Consider the following 20,027-nt stretch of genomic DNA (forward strand, 5'->3'; position numbering starts at 1 on the left):
GGACATGTGAATTAAAAGATGAACTCACAACAGCAATGTGAAATGACGTAAAAGCATCCGTTATATACGATGTAACAAGATGAATATGATGTAGATGTAAAATAAACAAGATAAAATATATATATATATATATTTAAAGATGCAGGAAGATGAAATAAATGATAAAAGTCAAACAAGATGAAAATGATGTAAAAACAGACATCCACAGAATCCGTATCTGTGTTAGAAGGCAGTCAGTTGTGTGTGTTTGTGTATTTTGGATCTGAATTGATTGATGTGTTCGTTGGTCTCACAACAACTTGACTTTTTTTGGTGGGGAATCTTGACCTCAAACTTCAGAAAGTTAAATAAATGAATGAATGAATGAATGAATGAATAAAAAAAATAAATTTAAAAGTAAATAAATAAGCAAAATTATTATTATTAATAATAATAATAATAATAATAATAATAATAATAATAATAATAATAATAATAGGACAGAAAACTTAACAATTGTTGCTTTTTTCTTCTATCTGAACACATTTTGCATTGTCTCCTTCATTTCTGTTTTTGGTTAGTTAAAATAATTATTGTTTTGGATGATCAGTGTGACATGATGGCTGCCCATTATTAAATGATCTTCATTTTTACATATTCATGTATGTTCAATAAAAATACTTTGTAAAATAAAGCAAGATTAGATGAAAAATTAAGTGGGAAAAAAAAGGACATTTCAGTGCATGTCTTCTCTGCATTGTTTGAGTTGTTTCTTATTATTAACATTGAACTACATCAGATATTACCGTAGACATAATATTATACAGTAAAAATATGAATTACCAAGCTTTTAAATACAATTCTAAAACAATAAATGAAATACAGTTTTGGAAAAAACTATTAAACCACCCTTGATTTCTTAAATTTGTTGTTCATTTTAATACCTGGTGCAACTAAAGGTAGATTTGTTTGGACAAACATAATGATAACAACAAAAAATAGCTCATGAGAGTTTAATTTCAGAGCTGATATCTATCCATTTTCCATGTTTTCTTGATAATAACCAAAATCACTTCAGTTCTTCTATCAGTAGCTGTGGCATTGTACTGCCAAAAACAGTGCTTTTAGGCATTCCATGTTTTCTTTTCTGTCTGTTTTAGTCACATGATACACACAGGAGTTAGTACTGGGTTGCATAACCATTGTTTTTGGTGACTTTTGATGGTCTAATAATGTTTTTCTTCGACTGTACATTTGCTAAGTGTTCATGTGTTATAATGAACTCTGTTTATGACCAATAGATGGCAGCATTAGCATACACCAGGTAACCAAAAAACATGTACAAACAGATTCTTTATTCAGATATAAAAACAATAAACAGATGCATTTTTACACAGTCTATACACGTTTCAATGACATTAATACGAAATCTTTGAACTGCTACAAAAATCAGTGTAAACATTTTCTGGTTGGTTGTTTTCTACAGAGTGCAGGGAACTTGTAAACAATGCACACCCCCTCCCACTGAATATAACACTGATAAAAAAAAAAAATAAAAAAAAAACAATAAAAAAAATATGAAAGGCATTGTGCTGAAGCAACAAATTAGATACTATAAGAAATAAAAACACTATAATGCAACCGGCTGTTTGTTGTTGGATTAAACATATGGATGGTGTGAAGTCCTTAGTGCAGTTTGTTTTGTTGTCAGTTCTTCAGTCCTTGGACTCATCCTCTCTGTATCAGACTTATATTACAGTATTTTTATCATTCAGACACTAGGGGGCAGCACTGCTTCATTTGATGGTACATGATCCTCTCTCCTGGTCCGTTTTAAACCATTTCACCACAGGATAAATATATTAACCCTTTCATGCATGAATTATGAGAACCTTAATGGGTCAAAACACAGTAATGTCCACTCAGAAAGTTAAATTTAATTGATTGCCATTTCAACATTTATTTCCATATAACATAGCTCCTTGTTTTGGATAATCCCTTATGGTCCAACTGAAGCAAAAATGAATTTAAAAGTAAAAATGTGGGTCAAATTGTCTCTAAAATGTCCCATCAGAGAGATTTTGAATACCGTGTTTTGACCCTAATCAAGATTTTTTTTTTCCTGAGTGTTTTTATTCCTCTTTAAACATGAAAAAAAACAATGCGATTGAAAATTTTTTATGAACCTATTTTTCATGGATTTGCAAAAATATCCACTCAGCTGGACGCTATGCATTTAATTTTTGAAGCAAAGAAATATGTATTTACTGATACACTGTGTGAAAACTATGAAATATATTTTTAATGCAGCTAATCTGATGTTTTGTCACATTTTAACGTACTCTAATATTAGTTATTACTCACTTTATGGAGATAATATGAAAAAAAAAAAAAAACTTTGTTTAAGAAAAATGGTTAATTACAGTCTTTTAACAATAACAAGCAATTGATTTACACTCAAACATGTTACTGCAGGTCAGATTTATCCAGAACAGCAAAGTTACAGTAATGGTATGAATTACAGTGTATGGGATGGTGCATAAGCGTCCACTGTGTTGGCTGATATGGAACTAAAACAATAAAATCCATGAATACACAAGAGAACAGCTGTAGAATAACTGTCCACTGTAGTGACCAGTATGCATGAAAGAGTTAATAAGCAGCTGAAAGTTACTCTGTGAAATCTATGTTTCAGCTCATTTAACTGCTGATCGAGTCACATTACATCCTTAAACGATCACAAACTGTTTAAAAGACCGGAGTTGAATATGAACATCCTCTAAAGTCCTCCTCTAGTCAGAACAGTATAATAATAATGGTCTGACATTGTTTCTATGTAAATTTAGTTCAGTAATTCATTAAAATATGTTAAAATGACATCTCCTCTACCTCCCTCAAGGAAAAATAAAGCATCTCATTGTTATAACATGAATGTATTTTGTTCTAATATAACACTAGATCAGGGGTGTCAAACTCATTTTGGTTCAGGGGCCATATTTAGCCCAGTTTGATCTCAAGTGGGCCAGACCAGTAAAACAATGACTTAATAACCTATAAATAATGACAAACCTAAGCTTTTCTTTTTGTTTTAGGACAAAAAAAAAAACAATTAAATTATGAAAATATTTTCATTTTATAAAAAAAAGATGTGAATAACCTGAAAAAACAGAAATTTCATTTGAAAAATTAGTGCAATTTTAACAATATTATGCCTCGACTTATTATTTATACATGCACATTACACACAATGTTACATAAACATTTGGTAACAGGCAGAATATTGTTAAAATTTTGGAGTTTGGAACTAAAATTTGAACAATTTCTACAATATTACATCTGTTATTATTAACACAACTGCAGATCACAGTGGATCCATAAATGCACCAAACATTTAGTAAGAGGCAGAATATTGTTCAAATTGCACATTTTGGGTTGTTCATCTTTGGTTTTATTTATGTATTTATTTGCATTTCATTGTGAAAGAATAGTTTTGTAAATGTAAACATTTTCACAGTTATTTTTTTATTCACTTAAATTTTTTCCACATAATTTTTCACAAAGAAAGTTTGTAGTTGTCATTATTTATGGGTTATTGTGTTGTTATTTTTACCGTAGATCACATTGGTCTGTATGTGGAACCGGAACCAAAATGATTTTGACAACCTTGACGGTTAAGGTTAATTTTTGCACCTTCATCCCACGGGCCGGACTGGAACCTTTGGCGGGCCAGATTTGGCCCCCGGGCCACATGTTTGACACCTGCACACTAGATGTTTCCTAGAAATCCATTTTAAGTCTTTGTGCAGTGTTTGCTTCAGGTTCACACTGCCAACTTTAAATCCTGACTGGCTCCAAAATACTTGTGACGTTTGCCAAAAATCCAGCTTGTAAATATGTCACATAAATGTCACTTTAGGCAAGCACAAACATAAAAGCTTACACAGCGACAGGGCATGAAAAAGATTTGTCTTTGACTGATGAGAGAGGCTATGACAATACAGTCCAAAGCAGCAGCCACATACGTTAGGTTCACTTCACAGAGACGGCAGGGGAAATTAAATCAAAACACATAGGACAGAGGTGTCAAACTCATTTTAGTTCAGGGGCCACATGCAGCCTAATATGATATAAAGTGGGCTGGACCAGTAAAATAATAGAAATAATAGGATACTAACTTTTGAGTGAAAAAAGTTAAATTCTTTAATGAAAATGTTTAAATCTATGACTTGTACTCGAACAAATATGAACAACCTGTAAATTCTTAAGAAAAATCAGTGCAATGTCAACAATACTACGCCTTAGTTTGTCATTTATACATGGGAATCACAACTTAGAGATCACAGTGGATCTACAGAATAAACAAAACATTTAATAACAGGGAGAATATTATTAAAATTCCACATACTTCTCTTAAGAGATTTTAGGTTATTCACATTTTTTTTTTCTAAAAGACTGGTCTGTAAATGTATATATTTTTGTGTAATGTAAAATTTTTTTACACTAAAACAAAGAGAAAAATTTACAGTTTTCATTATTTATAGGTTGTTATGGTAGTGTTTTACTGTATGGTCCACTTTAGATTGAATTGACCTAAAAAAAAATTTAACATCCTTGATTATTATTATCTTCAGTGTAAGTTTTGCATTTCACAAATTCATCCCAGGGCCTGGATTGCACCCTTTGGCGGGCTGGATTTGGCCCGCGGGCCGCATGTTTGACACCTGTGACATAGGACGTCTGTTTTCTCCTTTTCCAGTCTAGGTGCTAAACTTTACTAAACTGCTGCTCTAACTACTTGAGTATTCATTTACCTCCCAGTCAAAACTCTGTTGTACTAATTCTGTTACGTTTTTGACTGTTAAATGCAATTTATTATCCTTATATATCCATACAACTCCCAGTACTTTAAGCTTGTGAAAAAAAAAAGGTATTTTCTTGCAACCTCTTATCACAAGCTGTACATTTCCCACACTGATAAATAGTTTAAGAAGTGTTTTGTTTTACTTAATGCATCTTGGATTGTGACACTTGAATTGCTGTTATGGTGAAAAGAAAGAAAAGCTGTTCAATATTACACATAAAAAACAAGAGAAAATGGGTCCAAGTGTATGAAATGTCTTTTGGTGTCATCTCTGGGTCCTACAGGTCGATCCATTAGCTCGAAAAAGTTTGCATTATAAGCTAGCACTTGAGACAAAGAAAGCTATTTAATATTTTTGCAGGAAGCAAAGCTGTTGTTGAGGTGGAAATATCCTCATTAGTATCAGGATGGAGTGAGTCATGTGACTTTCTGAAAGATAAACTAGCAAACAAAGCCTATAGCTCATTTTATCCAGATCACAAATGCACTGCTCATTTCTGAATATTAAAAGTCACTGCTATTTACATTTGTAATCTGACCACATTTCCTCTTTGGTCATTCACGTTTGCCAGTTTTCCTGCAGCTCTGCATTTGCGTCTGTTTGTACCTCATGCATTTTCCACATTTGTCCAGAACTCAACTTCATCCTTGAATATATACTGTACATGACTGACTGGAGTCACATCACACATGCTGTGTTTTTCTCCTGTGTGATTTTGCGCTGGTTGCCATCATGAGTCCAGGTAGATGGAGTAGATCTGACTGAGGCAGCGGTCCACACCTCCTGCCTGGAAGAGGAAGCTGTCATCTGGGCAGGACAGTGAGTAGCCGCCCCCGGCCTGGCCCTGGAGGTCCTGCAGTAAGTCGAATCCTAAAGAGACCAAAACAGTTCAAAATATGCTTTCAACACTTCATTTTAACGCTGGACAGCTATTCTACAGCTGTTCTCTTGTATGTTCATGGATTTTGTTGTTTTACAGGGTGGGGAAGCAAAATTTACAATGAACATTTAGTTGTTTTTTCTCAGCAGGCACTACGTCAATTGTTTTGAAACCAAACATATATTGATGTCGTAATCATACCTAACACTATTATCCATACCTTTTCAGAAACTTTTGCCCATATGAGTAATCAGGAAAGCAAACGTCAAAGAGTGTGTGATTTGCTGAATGCACTCGTCACACCAAAGGAGATTTCAAAAATAGTTGGAGTGTCCATAAAGACTGTTTATAATGGAAAGAAGAGAATGACTATGAGCAAAACTATTACGAGAAAGTCTGGAAGATACTATTACAGAAGAATGGGAGAAGTTGTCACCCGAATATTTGAGGAACACTTGCGCAAGTTTCAGGAAGCGTGTGAAGGCAGTTATTGAGAAAGAAGGAGGACACATAGAATAAAAACATTTTCTATTATGTACATTTTCTTGTGGCAAATAAATTCTCATGACTTTCAATAAACTAATTGGTCATACACTGTCTTTCAATCCCTGCCTCAAAATATTGTAAATTTTGCTTCCCCACCCTGTAGTTTCATATTAGCCAACATATTGGATGCTAATGCATCATCCCATACACTGCAATTGATAGCATTACAGTAACTTTGCTGTTTTTGATAAACCTGATCTAACATGTTTGAGTGTAAATCAATTCCTTGTTGTTATTAGACTGTAATTAACAACTTTTTTTTTTTTTGGCAGATTATGCCCATGAAGTGAGTAATGACTAGTATTAGAGTACACTACAAACAAAAAGTTAAGGATATTTCTTTTTTTTTTTTTTTTTGTCATTTTTTTGGGTCATTTTTGCCATTTGTAAATAAAACTGTCTGGTCATAAAAAAAAAAAAAAATGTTTCAATTCAATTCACACACAAAAAAGTAAAAAGCATTGTGCAAGAATCCCAACTGAAAAAAAAATAGCCCAAAATTAAAAATATCTATAACTTTTTGTTTGTAGTGTATGTTAAAATGTGAGAAAACATCAAATTAGCAGCATTTAATATTTTTATTTCATAGTTTTCACACAGTATATCAGTAAATACATGTTTCTTTGCTTCAAATATTAAACACATGGTGTCCAGCTGTGTGGACATTTTTGCAACTTCATGAAAAATATCTTCTTAAAAAAAATACATAAATTGTATTCTTTTTTGCCCAAAGAGGAATAAAGAAAAAAATCTTGATTAATGTTCTCATGATTCATGCATGAAAGAGTTAATACAAAGAATAATGCACTTGAAGCTACTGAATTCTATAATGTTATCAAGTCAGTTTCTATAGTTTCTCGGCTATATGGATTGGTTTCTTCTGTTTTTTTCTTTTCATTAAATAATAAGAATTAATTTACAAGAGGCTTTTAGGTTGTTAGAGTTAATAGTTAGTGTTTCATTTTACAGGGAATTTTCAAAATTAAACTAACATAAAGGGCTGTTTGCTTAAAGTTTGTAGAATTGTCTTTTCTAGTTAATTTGAAATCATAATAAAAAAATATTCACCTCAGTCATTGCTAATAACTATAACGATACATGTCAAATCAATATTTCTTTTCAGGTTAAAAGCTGATTTTTCTTTTTTGTTCCAGTATGAGGGATGAAGAACCAGATGGTTACTTGTGGTTTAAAATTGTTATTTATCTGTAGAATGTGACAAATATTTAAGAAATCTATGGGTAGAACATTTAAAATTAAAAAGGTGTCTTTGTTGAAAAAAATTAAGTAAAATTTTACTGACTTTGTAAGCACTGAGGATAATGTTAACCCTAAAGATAAAAAAAAAACATTAACTGCTATGATATTTATTGCAAAATAAAATATTGTGATATTACCAATGAAAACACCTGAATTCAATGTATCCCAGTATTTTTGTGTATATAGTGTACATACATAAAAATTAGAGATGTGATTAAAAACTGAGCATGTTAGAAAGCTGCTGTTATACTTAGACTTATTAGTGATAACCAAATTTAGTGTCTCATCAACAGAAAAAGAAAATATACAGTATATCTGATTCAAATCTTCAAATCAAATTCCTATAAAACAACCAAATGAAAGTATACAGACAGAATAACACAGCAGACACATGAATAATGATAATAAAAATGTATCAAATTAAAAGGTTATTTTACACGTGAAAAGAATGAACACATGCTAAAAATGAAGATGAAGATGATCCTGAAAGCGTGACCATATTAAATAATGTATAATTACACTGATTGATTGATTAATTGATTTTTAAAATGGGACAGTTCATATTAATGAACATTTACACGTAAATACAAGAGATTATAGCCACACAGATCATTTCCATCTTGAGTCCCGTTGGATGGTTAAAAAATAAAAAAAACAAACAAGAGAGAAAAAAACAAACAAAAAACAGGTGTTCAGAGAACGCAAACCTCCGCCAAGCACCCCGAACAGTGTGCATGTGTGGATCAACTATTTCTTTTTAAATTAAACAGTTTCCAGGTTGTTCCATACAGCAGAAAAAGTTGAAGCTTGGTACCAGTCATGTGTATGTCAAATTATATTAAATTCCAATCAATATTTGTTGAGTTATAATGAAAAATGTGTCGCAAATGGGATTTTCAATGTTAAATGTAAATGTCCACAGAGTCCACATTCCACAGTGGACGTGGACAATTTTGTGCCAGATACAAAATATTGTTATAAGCTATGGGTGGATCAAATTGGAGGCTAATCGGAGTCGTTTTGAATTTTTTATGAATTTTCAAAAATTGCTCAATGATGGGAGACAGGATAATTTGAGATTTTGTGACCTTGCTGTGACCTTGAACTTTGGCCTACTTGGCCCAAAATGTAATGGTTGGTCCCAGGGCCTAGGCCTATCTGTGGGTACAATTTGGTAAAGATGGCTGGAATAGTTTTCCCCTAAAGGTGCTAACAAACAAACAAACAAACACGCAAACACACAGAGGTAAAAACTTACAAATAACATAATACCATAACTGAACAAAGACATGCAAAAAGAAAAAACAAGCAACAACACATAGTGCACACAAACAGACAAAAGCAGGGGGACCAAGGCGAGCTACCAAGCATGAACTGTTTAAGGTTTGCATATAATACATACAGTCTGACTGTGCAGAAAAGTGTTTCTTTTTCATTCAGATAAACTTTTCTTGTGCTTCTTCATTTTCTCACCTGCAGAGTGAGGGGCTGAGGGGTTTGTGAAGTAACTTGGGGAGTCGAATCCTCCGTCCGCCTTCCCCTCCCCATACAGACCACCTTGAGGAACCACAGAGGAAACGATAAAGGACTAGAGCTCCAAGAACAAACAGGCAGTACATGCACCGTTCATACACCTGCTGACGGGGATCAATACGTACCGTGCTGCTGTGAGAAAACCTGTTGGTGGCTGTAGGGTTTGTGGTAGTCCTGTAACCGGACATCTGCTGGTTCTGATGAGGAGTTGGCAGGACTGACCTCGGAGGACATGAACAATGACGCTGGTCTGTTCCTGTTGGGAATATCACATCAGCCAGCTGAATGACTAAATACACTACATCATAAAAGGCATCATATTCAAACTTTTTCAACAAACTGTCGATTTGGGAGGTCAGGCAGAGGAAGTGGGATCAGTGACATTTGTAGGAACACATTTGTTTTTCTTTTGTTCCAGTTGGTTTGAACAGGACTTACTGATGGATATCAATGAAATCATTTAGGTTTATTCAGCACAAGTTGGACTGAGATAGATAGATAGATAGATAGATAGATAGATAGATAGATAGATAGATAGATAGATAGATAGATAGATAGATAGATAGATAGATAGATAGATAGATAGATAGATAGATAGATAGATAGATAGATAGATAGATAGATAGATAGATAGATAGATAGATAGATAGATAGATAGATAGATAGATAGATAGATAGATAGATAGATAGATAGATAGATAGATAGATAGATAGATTTACTTTACTAATCCTGAAGGGGAAATTCAAAATACGGTCACCGCTCCACAGAAACAGTCATACCACATCAACAACAAATACATAAATGCAGAGTGTAAATAGCAAATAATAAGTTAGATTAAAAAGAAAGGAGAATTAAAAGACAAAATGTGTATTCTACCTATCACATAAAAACGTAAAAGCATAAAAACATTAAAAAAAAAAAAAAAACGAGGAAAGAAGTGGACATTTTAGCTGGCAACAATCACAAGAATTTTAAGGATTTGTATTTTTCTGTAAATGTAGTTTATATACAGGGTGGGGAAGCAAAATTTACAATGAACATTTAGTTGTTTTTTCTCAGCAGGCACTACGTCAATTGTTTTGAAACCAAACATATATTGATGTCATAATCATACCTAACACTATTATCCATACCTTTTAGAAACTTTTGCCCATATGAGTAATCAGAAAAGCAAACGTCAAAGAGTGTGTGATTTGCTGAATGCACTCGTCACACCAAAGGAGATTTCAAAAATAGTTGGAGTGTCCATAAAGACTGTTTATAATGGAAAGAAGAGAATGACTATGAGCAAAACTATTACGAGAAAGTCTGGAAGATACTATTACAGAAGAATGGGAGAAGCTGTCACCTGAATATTTGAGGAACACTTGCGTAAGTTTCAGGAAGCGTGTGAAGGCAGTTATTGAGAAAGAAGGAGGACACATAGAATAAAAACATTTTCTATTATGTCAATTTTCTTGTGGCAAATAAATTCTCATGACTTTCAATAAACTAATTGGTCATACACTGTCTTTCAATCCCTGCCTCAAAATATTGTAAATTTTGCTTCCCCACCCTGTATATATGTACAGTATATGTATATATACATATATATGCAGTATGCAAAGAAATTACTGATGATAACAAGTAGAATTTATACACATTAAAATCAAGGATGTGCAACGAGATCACACTTTTAAAAGACAGCCACTCATGTCTCAAAGAATGAAAATAAATAAATAAATAAATGTGGATATAGTGATGACATTTGGCATTTCTGTTTGTTTCACTGAACTGTTTTTACACAGATGAACAGAGCATAAATCTCACTGGTTTTAACAGGCGCCATCACATAACCCCTATCCTCGCATCCCTCCATTTGCTCCTTGTGTGTTTTAGAATTGATTTTAAGATTTTACTGGTTACTTTTAAAGCCCAGATGAGTCTGGCCCCAAGTTATATAGATGAGATGTTAGTTACCTACGAGCCAGCACGCAGCCTCAGATCCTCGGGGGGCAGAGGGCTCCTGGCTGTCCCAAAGTCGAGGCTTAAATCTAAGGGTGACCGGGTCTTTTCCATCAGGGCCCCTCGACTTAGGAACGGCCTGCCCGAGGAGATAAGGCTTGCAGAATCAGTGGCATCTTTTAAGTCACTTCTTAAAACACACTTTTATAGACTTGCTTTTATGTGATGTCTGTCCCTTTTAATTTTAATTTTTAAATTTTTTTAAAATTTGAATCTTATCCTGTCTGATTGTTGGTTTATATTCTCATATATGATGTTGTTTTATCTCACTCCTTTTTTGCATTGATTTGACAGCATCATGTTACGTTATCCCTGCCCTCTTTATTCTGATTCATTTCATTTATTCGAAGTGTCATGTTTCTGCATTGTTGTACACACCTCTCCTATTGTGTTGCTTCTGTTTTAGTGTTTTTACTTACATCTTGTATCCTGCTGTTGTGCCCTTTACTTGTCTGTCAAAAGCACTTTGTAAACTTTGTTTTTAAAAGGTGCTATATGAATAAAGCTATTATTATTATTATTGTTATTGTTATTGTTGTTATTATTATTATTATTATTATTATTATTATTATTATTATTATTATCATTACTATTATTATTATTATTATTATTATTATTATTATTATTATTATTATTATTATTACCTCCGCCAAGGAGGTTATGTTTTTGCCAGGGTTTGTTTGTTTGTTTGTTTGTCTGTCCGTTAGTGTGCAACATAACTCAAAAAGTTATGGACAGATTTTGATAAAATTTTCAGGGTTTGTTGGAAATGGGATAAGGAAGAAATGATTAAATTTTGGTGGTGATCGGGGGTGGGGGGGCCCACGGGGGGGCCAATTTCCAACAAACCCTGAAAATTTCATCAAAATCTGTCCATAACTTTTCGAGTTATGTTGCACACTAACGGACAGACAGACAGACAGACAAACAAACAAAGAAACCCTGGCAAAAACATAACCTCCTTGGCGTGGGGGGGGCCCACAGGGGGGGCCACTGATCAGCCTTGGCGGAGGTCTGCGCTCTCCGAGTGCTTCTAGTTATTATTATTATTATTATAAATAACCTCAAGATAATCAGGTTATATTCACAACAAGCCTTTGCACTAGTTTCTCTGAACTTCAGAAACAGTTTCAGGAAAGCAATGTTGGACTCATGACCAAATATAGAAATAAAAGTATAATATTACAACAGAGGCAGCTTGGAATCACATTCTCTCTTTATAACTATGTTTGATAGTTTTGGAAGTTGATTTAGTCAGTTTTTGTTTTAATCGTTTAAACACTGATCACTTAGGTTTCCATTAAAACTCTTTTGCTGGTATTTTTATCATCTGCCCTAGAAGTGGCTGACTTTAATAGAGAGCTCTAATCACATCAAAGTGGGGAATTTTGTGGTTATAGTTTATGCAGACAATCATTGGCCACAGCAGCTGTCTTGTCATACACAAACATGTAAATTCACAAAAACTTTTTTAAGGAAGTGTCTCCACCTCCGGGGGGGTACAGTAGGCGGGCTTTGAGCGGAGCTGTATCCATCGTTACGCTGCAAGAATGTGCTGACTTTGCACAAACACTCTGACTCAACATGGAAACGAATGAGTCAGTGGAGCCAAGTCAACAAGAAGGAAGAAAGGCAGTCCGATCTGTCTCCAAGGAGATATGCAGCTGTACGGTATTTAAGCCCCCCCCCCATCCTCCTCCTCCTTCAAAGAGCTCGCTCTCAGTATTTCATGTGGACTCTTCTACGTGATGTACAGTCCCATATTGATCCCCAGAGAGTCAAATGGCCTTGGTTTTTTTTACACAGTTTCAGTGGGATTCATAAACAAGCCAGACCTTGTCAAAGATACTGATGGCTGCTGGCCCACATGCCTTCTATATTCACATCTGACGGCCTATAAAAAAGGAAATGTTTGGAGATTTCTTTACATATCTATCATTTATCATCCACAGGTCTCTTTATTACCCATTTCCCATGTCAAATACTATTACATGTAATTTAACAGTCTCTGCTTTCAGTGGAGAAATACAATAAAAGCCAAAATTCATCAGAAGGACTTTTTGAAACCCAAACTGATATAACTTACAGATGGCTGTGGCTTCCTATGGTAATAAAGACCAGGCTTTGTATAGGATTATGTAAACAAAGTGGGCTTTGATATAGTACGACTGTTGAAATGAATGTGTGCAGCTTTTCTGCGATGACTGCAAGCCCCAAGAATTCAACACTTCTCTGGATTTCCCTCAGTGGCCCCTGAACCATCCGAGCTGACCTTAACCATAAACAACCGAGTCTGTTCCACGGCTTACATTCTTGTAACGCTACAACAACATAGCTGAGATGTCTGAGTCGTGCCGTTCCGTCCGTGGCCGATCTGTCGTTCCGCAGCCGCTGTGACCGAAACTCTCAGATCTGTAAGCTTAAACAAAGACCCTGGCCTGAGGGAGCGCCTGTCAGTACGACGTCAGAAAGCAGTTTCTCTGATCATATTTTAGAGGCCGAACCCCTTTTCCATTTCCAGCTAACTATACCCAGCTGCCCTCCGTATATCTGGAATGAGAGGAATCCTGGTCACAAAATTTAAGATCTTGTGTTTATATGCACATTATACTTGATGCAATCCTCCATAATCCAAGACTGCTTTTTAATAGCAGTGCATTTGGCCTGGATAAGAGGAGGGGATGAGGAAGTTTATCAAAGGTGCCAGTTTCTGCACACAAAAGTGGTCTGATTTCAGTTCTGGCAGCAGAAACACAGCTGTAATATTTCTGTGTCATGGAGTTATTGGATCACAGAGGCTCAAGCTGAATGTATGTAACACAGATGGAGATTTCAAACTACCAATAAAGTACTCACAGGCACTTATGCATGTTGGAGATACAGTAAATAGAGAAATGTGTGGACTTGTCAAACATCTCGGTTAAACCAGCTATTTGGATCTTATAGCACTCAGAGTGTCTGCAGAGTAAACTTCATTGCTTCTCCTTCCTTTAAAGTGTATAATAGTGTTTCTGTTTGAGAGCCATCCCCGTGTATCTGACGGACATGTCGCTCCAAACAGCCAAACCAGCTCCTCAGCCACAAAACACACAAACACTGCACATCACAAATATATGCTGATGGACAAGACTGAGCACGGCAGGGCCTCTGAATCCCTCAAGTATTAAATAATTAAAAGAAGTCGAAATGGCTCGCCACGGCCAGAGTAAACACACGCCTGGCTATGAGGTCAGAGCTCGATGCCGGCTGTGCTGTGAAGCAAAGATAATTTACTTTCACGTGTTTAACGTCTCGCTAAATCATTTGGGGGAAAAACAAGTGCTCGTCTGGTATTGGCTTTGGCAGGCCGTCGTGTACTGTGGGCACCAGTGGGATTCTATGACATCCTCTGTCTCTATAAAGAGACGTCAATGGACAGACTGTGCATAACTTCATGCAAGCTCAAGCTGCAAGCTAAGAGATACTGCGTTAGTACACATACAGTTATATATCCACATATTCACAGATGCACCAAAACCCCTATTGGTGCTGTAGTTTGAGTTGAATTACTAAAATAAGATTGGGCAAAAGAACTAACATTAACCTATAAATATGGTCCTCTCATCAAGATATCCAGATATTATGGCTGATTATATGAATTCGCTTTTAAAATCTAAAAAAAATAAACATAAAAAAAATAAATAAAGATATCTACCACTACAACTACTTTTTAAAGATTGCTTTTAAGATGTATCTGTTAAGACTGAAAGGCCATCTGTAACAACATGAGAAAATACAGCCCACATGTGCATTTGTAATTCGCAGTGTCTTTTTGCAATACATGTAACTATCTGTTTGTGTTTCTATTGGCTATAACCTATTTTAAAGGGACATTTTATGGATGTCTTTATGTTTTCTACATATTCCAATAGTCATTATATGCAAAGCAGCATTTACAAAACCATAATCCTCCAACCTCAAACCATAATCTACATGGAAATCTTTCTAAGATTTCCCTGTCCTTTAAGCTATGTGTAAGATGTCTGAATATGATTTAGTCTACATTATATTTTATTGACTTAAGTACTTAGATTATGTTAAACATTTCCAACAAAGACAAAAATCATACAGCTCAAATTTGTAATTCTATTTAATGTAATATCTGGTTTCACTTGTCAGTGGTGTCATAGTCATTTTACTAATGTTTAACATTACTTGTGTACATGTGGCTGTGCCTCATTGGAATGAAATAATGTAAGTGAATACATACCACTAAATGGAACATGAATTAAAGTCAAAAAATACTTATGGAAATAGAAGACGATTAGAACTTAGCATTTTCATTAAACCATAAAAAGTCTAATTAGCCTTTATTAACTCTCTTTTATTGGTCAAACAGTTTTCTCTGTTTTTTCTGCTACGTCAATAAATGTTAGTTTATGGGAAAACCTTCGCTGACCCAGTGATTTGAGGCCTTTTGTCCAGAAACTGCTGCCCTGGAGCCTTTCAGCTGTATCTTTTTAGTCTCAGTCTACTTTTATACTGGCCTAGACAAAATTTGTCTCAGTTTACAGTACACATAAGATCTGCGGCTTCCAACTGCCCAATCAGTGCAACCACAAAGCCATAACTCCATCGCTGGTGATAATGTCTCTGGTTTATGCAAGAATGCATACGCTCACATCACTCTCCATATTTCTGGGCATGTGCTTTCCAGCTGAAAAAAAAGAAAAGGCAAAACTGAGTGCCTATAAAATCCTTAGAGTTACCCAGAGACAACGTCTTTGATTTTGTCCACGTATTTGAGGTTGAAACATGATGTTGTGGTTTGACATAACACTGGGAGGGGCTGCAAAAAGATGTTGGACCCTATAAAAAAAGTCTGTAATTAACACCAAATGTCTAGAGAGATTAATTCAAAGCATAAAAAAGAAATTTAGGATAGACAACCAGAAAATTCACTACTTAGATGTTGTAAAGTTGCAGAAAACATCTCACTCTTCCTATCTATAAAAATGTCCAAATGCAAAGCAATCCCATTTACTTGTATTGTATTCAGTTGGCAGGACTCATCTGAGTAAACGGAACGTCAGCAGTAAGTGGGAAAATATATGCTTTAGCGATCCTTTAACTTTACCTCTGGGCACACTGTTTCCAAGAATGAAACACAATGTGATTCTTCAAAGTTGTATTCAAGAGTGTTTATCATGTTTGATAGCTCTTCAGAAAAAAAGAGTGACTTCATTATAAAATACTCTGAACCGCTGAAAAATGCTGGGAAAGAAAATCACAAGAGGAAAGAAAACCTTTCTCTTGTAACAACTTCTGTTTATCTGGCCTTAAGGAAGCTATAATGACCAGCTGGAAAAAATCTGCTGGCAGTGGTGTGACACTCACCCCTCTCTAATGCTTCCTGGACTCGCTAATGATGATATAGGACTGTTGGCATCAAAGTTTTCCTCAAGGCCTTGATACCTGGAACAGGTGGAGTCTGCTGGTGGAGGGAGAAACTCTGAACTCCTACTGTTGTGGACGGAGCTGTTGCTGGAATACACGCCTGAAAAGACACAGATGAGATCTTTTTTAAGGTCAGTTATAATCTATTATCCACAATTCACCAAATATCATTTCACGTGGGTTTGTTTTGAAATTTTACATCTCCTGGAAGCTTACTTAACAAAAAACAGCTTCTGATAGTGACTAAAGTATCCAGATGGCTGAAACTTTAGTATGTTCAACACATACACTACCAGTCAAAAGTTTTAGAAAACCCCAATTTTTCCAGTTTTGTATTGAAATTCAAGCAGTTCAAGCCTTTTGATGGTGAAGGAAACTGGACTTACTGACACCTTGACTTTCTTAGCAATTTCTCTGTAGGAAAAACCTACATTTTTAAGCGTTATGATGGTCTGTCTCTCTTCTATCGTTAATTGCCTTTTCCTCACCATTTTTATAGTAACACACTACTTTCTGCAGTACAATACTGCTCAAATAATGCTCACAACAGTATGGTACCAAAGTGTGTTTCAGTGTTACTTTTATGCAGACACAGGGGGTTGGAAGGAATTCACAAATGTTGGGACACCTGTAGGAATTGGTAACACCAACTTTTGAGGCTTGATCAACCTCCATTGCTGCAGAACTGCTTTAAATTGTTAACCCATTTCTTGTTCGCCTTTTTGTATAATTCTGAAATGTAGATTATTTTTCAGTTTTGTTTAACCTTACCATTTTTTTTTTATTTTTTTTTACCTCTGGCAGTTCACCACTTACCTTTGTACCATTTCAAGCTGTTCATTAGACTTGAACTGCTTGAATTTCAATACAAAACTGGAAAAATTTGGGTGTTCTAAAACTCTTTACCGGTAGTGTACACTGTACATAATATTTAAGTAATATGGAATAAAAAGGTAGGAATACAAGAGAGTGAAGGGTCAGAGCCTGTGAGGGGTCATGGATAAGCTAATGCTAAATGCTAATTTACTGATTAAAACCATAACTTCATCAAGCACAATGAAACAAAGTCATTTTATGGTTTTTTTAGTAGAACCTGTTCACCAGAACTACAGCGAAGTCTGTCTATCAGGGAAAAATAAATTTTTATTAAAAATTTGAAACAAAGTCTGACTCGGCATGTGAGCACGCTGTCATACGGACCTGTCAATCAAAGCCTGACCCAGTAGACATCGCAGCCTTCTATTTGACCTGAGATTTAAGAAACGGAGTAAAAATTTAAAGCTGATCCACCACATATGAGAAAAAATGATTTACATATTTTAAGAAAGAAGTTCAATGTAAGTCTAAGGGAGTCAGGGCTTTTTGGAGCCAACCCCAGCTCAGCCAGCCCAGTCAGTAGTATCTAAAACAGGGGTGCCAAACTCATTTTCTTCCCGGGACCACATTCAGCCCTATTTAATCTGAAGTGGGCCGGACCAGTAAAGCAATAGCATGATAACCAATAAATAATCTCCAAAACTCCAAATTGTTTTAGTGCAAAAAATGACATTCAATTCTGCCAATATTTACATTTACAAACTATCCAAACAAAAAGGATGTGAATAACCTTAGAAAAATGAAATTTAAGAAAAATAAGTACAATTTTATCAATATTGTACCTCAACTTATCCTTTATACATATGCATTACAGATCCAATCTACAAAGGCACAAATTTTTTAGTAACAGGCAGAATATTGTTAAAATTGCACTTAATTTTCTTTAGACATTTCAGGTTGTTCATATTTGTTCAGGTTATTCACATTTTATTGTTAAAGGATAATTTGTTAATGTAAACATTTTCATAATTTAATGTTTTTTGCACTAAATCAAAGAGAAAAAAATGGTGTTGTCATTATTTATTGGTTATTATGATATTATTTGTGAGTTTGATGCCCTAATTTGCACTTTGCAAATTCATCCCGCGGGCCGGATTGGTACGTTTTGCCCCCGGGCCGCATGTCTGACATCTGTGATCTAAAAGATACTCCCAGTTTGGCTTCATTTTCCATTTTTGGAGTTGAGATCCTTGCCCCTTGGTTGAACAAAGCTAACTAACTAGCAAGAAAGCCAGTAATATGTTGTTTTTATGGGTATTTGTCCTGTTTTCCACCGTGAAACTGTGTTGGAAACTCAAAATGACCGACAAAGGAGAGTGAGCAGGCTATTTGACAATAAAGCATAGATATTTTGTGGTGTATTCACTTAAAACATTACAACATACAGTACACCTGCATGTCATCAACAGGGCTGTCAAAGCTTGGCTTCAGCTGTTTCAAAGAGCAGCTGATGATAAAAGCATCTGTTACTGTATCCAGTAAACACACAGTACAAAACTGTTCATCCACAGGTACATTTACATACTAGGTTTCAGGTTATAGTAGTTGGTTGTTTCTGATAAGGAGAAAAGCCTCTTGGGACATTTTCAGAATTAAACACTGACATGCTTGTTTCACCCTGGATAAACATAGCTTGTAGTGTGCTGTTTGAGGCTTTTCCCTAAAAGTCTTCTGGGTAAAACTGCAAGTAGTCTGAAGTAATAGACATGGACAGCTCTCCTGGACACTCTCCTCTTGCTTTTGCCAACTGAGCCTCAGTGTACCTGACAGTTTCTTGATCCCTGTTCAGCCATTGAAAGGGAAAGAAAAAGAGCTTGGCTGGAAAACCGGTTTGGAGAAGCTGAAGGACAGGCGGGGAGAGGGCCAACTTGCCCACAGTCAGTGCCCGGTAATTGGACAAGGTAAACACTGGCATGATGAGCTATCATCGAAGGAATGAATGGGAGAGGAGGGAGAGGAGGGAGAGGAAAAGGAGCAAATGAGGCCATGGGAGAAAATGAAAGAGACAGCTTAACTGCTCAGGTGTTTGGCCTATTACCCTTTTCTTTGTTTTTACTCATTTCCAAAAAGGTGAGACTAAACACAGCTTTTCACCAGTTCAGCTACTGTTTCATCTTTGCATACCTGTGAAGTCATCTAAACCTGACAAAGGTGGGCTGTTTGCTTGGTGGGAGGTGTGGAGATGCTGCCTCGCCAAGCAGTCACTTAACATGTCGGATTCCAACATTGTGTGCACCTGGACCTGTCAAACACACAAAATAAAGTCATTTAAATAGATATAACGGCTAAAATTTACTTAGGGGGTCAAATGAGTGGCCATTTTTGTCAAAGAAAAAAAAAAAAAAAGTTGTAAGAAATGCATAGAACTGTGTTGAAATAATGCTAATACATTTGTGCTCAGACTACTGATATTATTTGACAGTGGAAGCTATATTTTCAGAAATATTGGATTTTGAATAGCATGTGTATGTGAAAACTTTTGCTGGTGGACGGACGTGACATTACCCATGATGATCTGGTCAGTACCAGTACTTTATTAGTAATAAACTTATATACTTACTGTTGCTAATTCTCCTCTTATTCATAAATGTTAGTATTGTGGATCTAAAACAATAACAGCTGACACAAAAACACAAAATGTGTCAGTGGA

At 35.3% G+C, this 20,027-nt stretch overlaps 1 protein-coding gene across 1 annotated transcript in view; it reads right to left on the minus strand.

Annotated features, from left to right (window-relative positions):
* Window positions 1-4,711: 4,711 nt before the first annotated feature.
* The window catches only part of LOC115438004 (zinc finger protein GLIS1-like), a 65,358-nt gene continuing 50,042 nt past the window's right edge, over window positions 4,712-20,027 (minus strand). The window contains exons 5-9 of the mRNA XM_030161435.1: window positions 19,502-19,619; window positions 16,442-16,601; window positions 9,186-9,316; window positions 9,001-9,084; window positions 4,712-5,711 (exon numbers count right to left, since the gene is read on the minus strand). Coding sequence (XP_030017295.1) covers window positions 5,572-5,711; window positions 9,001-9,084; window positions 9,186-9,316; window positions 16,442-16,601; window positions 19,502-19,619 — 633 coding nt within the window. The 3' untranslated portion in view covers window positions 4,712-5,571. The remainder of the gene's footprint in view (window positions 5,712-9,000; window positions 9,085-9,185; window positions 9,317-16,441; window positions 16,602-19,501; window positions 19,620-20,027) is intronic.

The sequence above is a fragment of the Sphaeramia orbicularis genome, chromosome 17 (genome assembly GCF_902148855.1).
Source record: "Sphaeramia orbicularis chromosome 17, fSphaOr1.1, whole genome shotgun sequence".
Lineage (NCBI taxonomy): Eukaryota > Metazoa > Chordata > Actinopteri > Kurtiformes > Apogonidae > Sphaeramia > Sphaeramia orbicularis.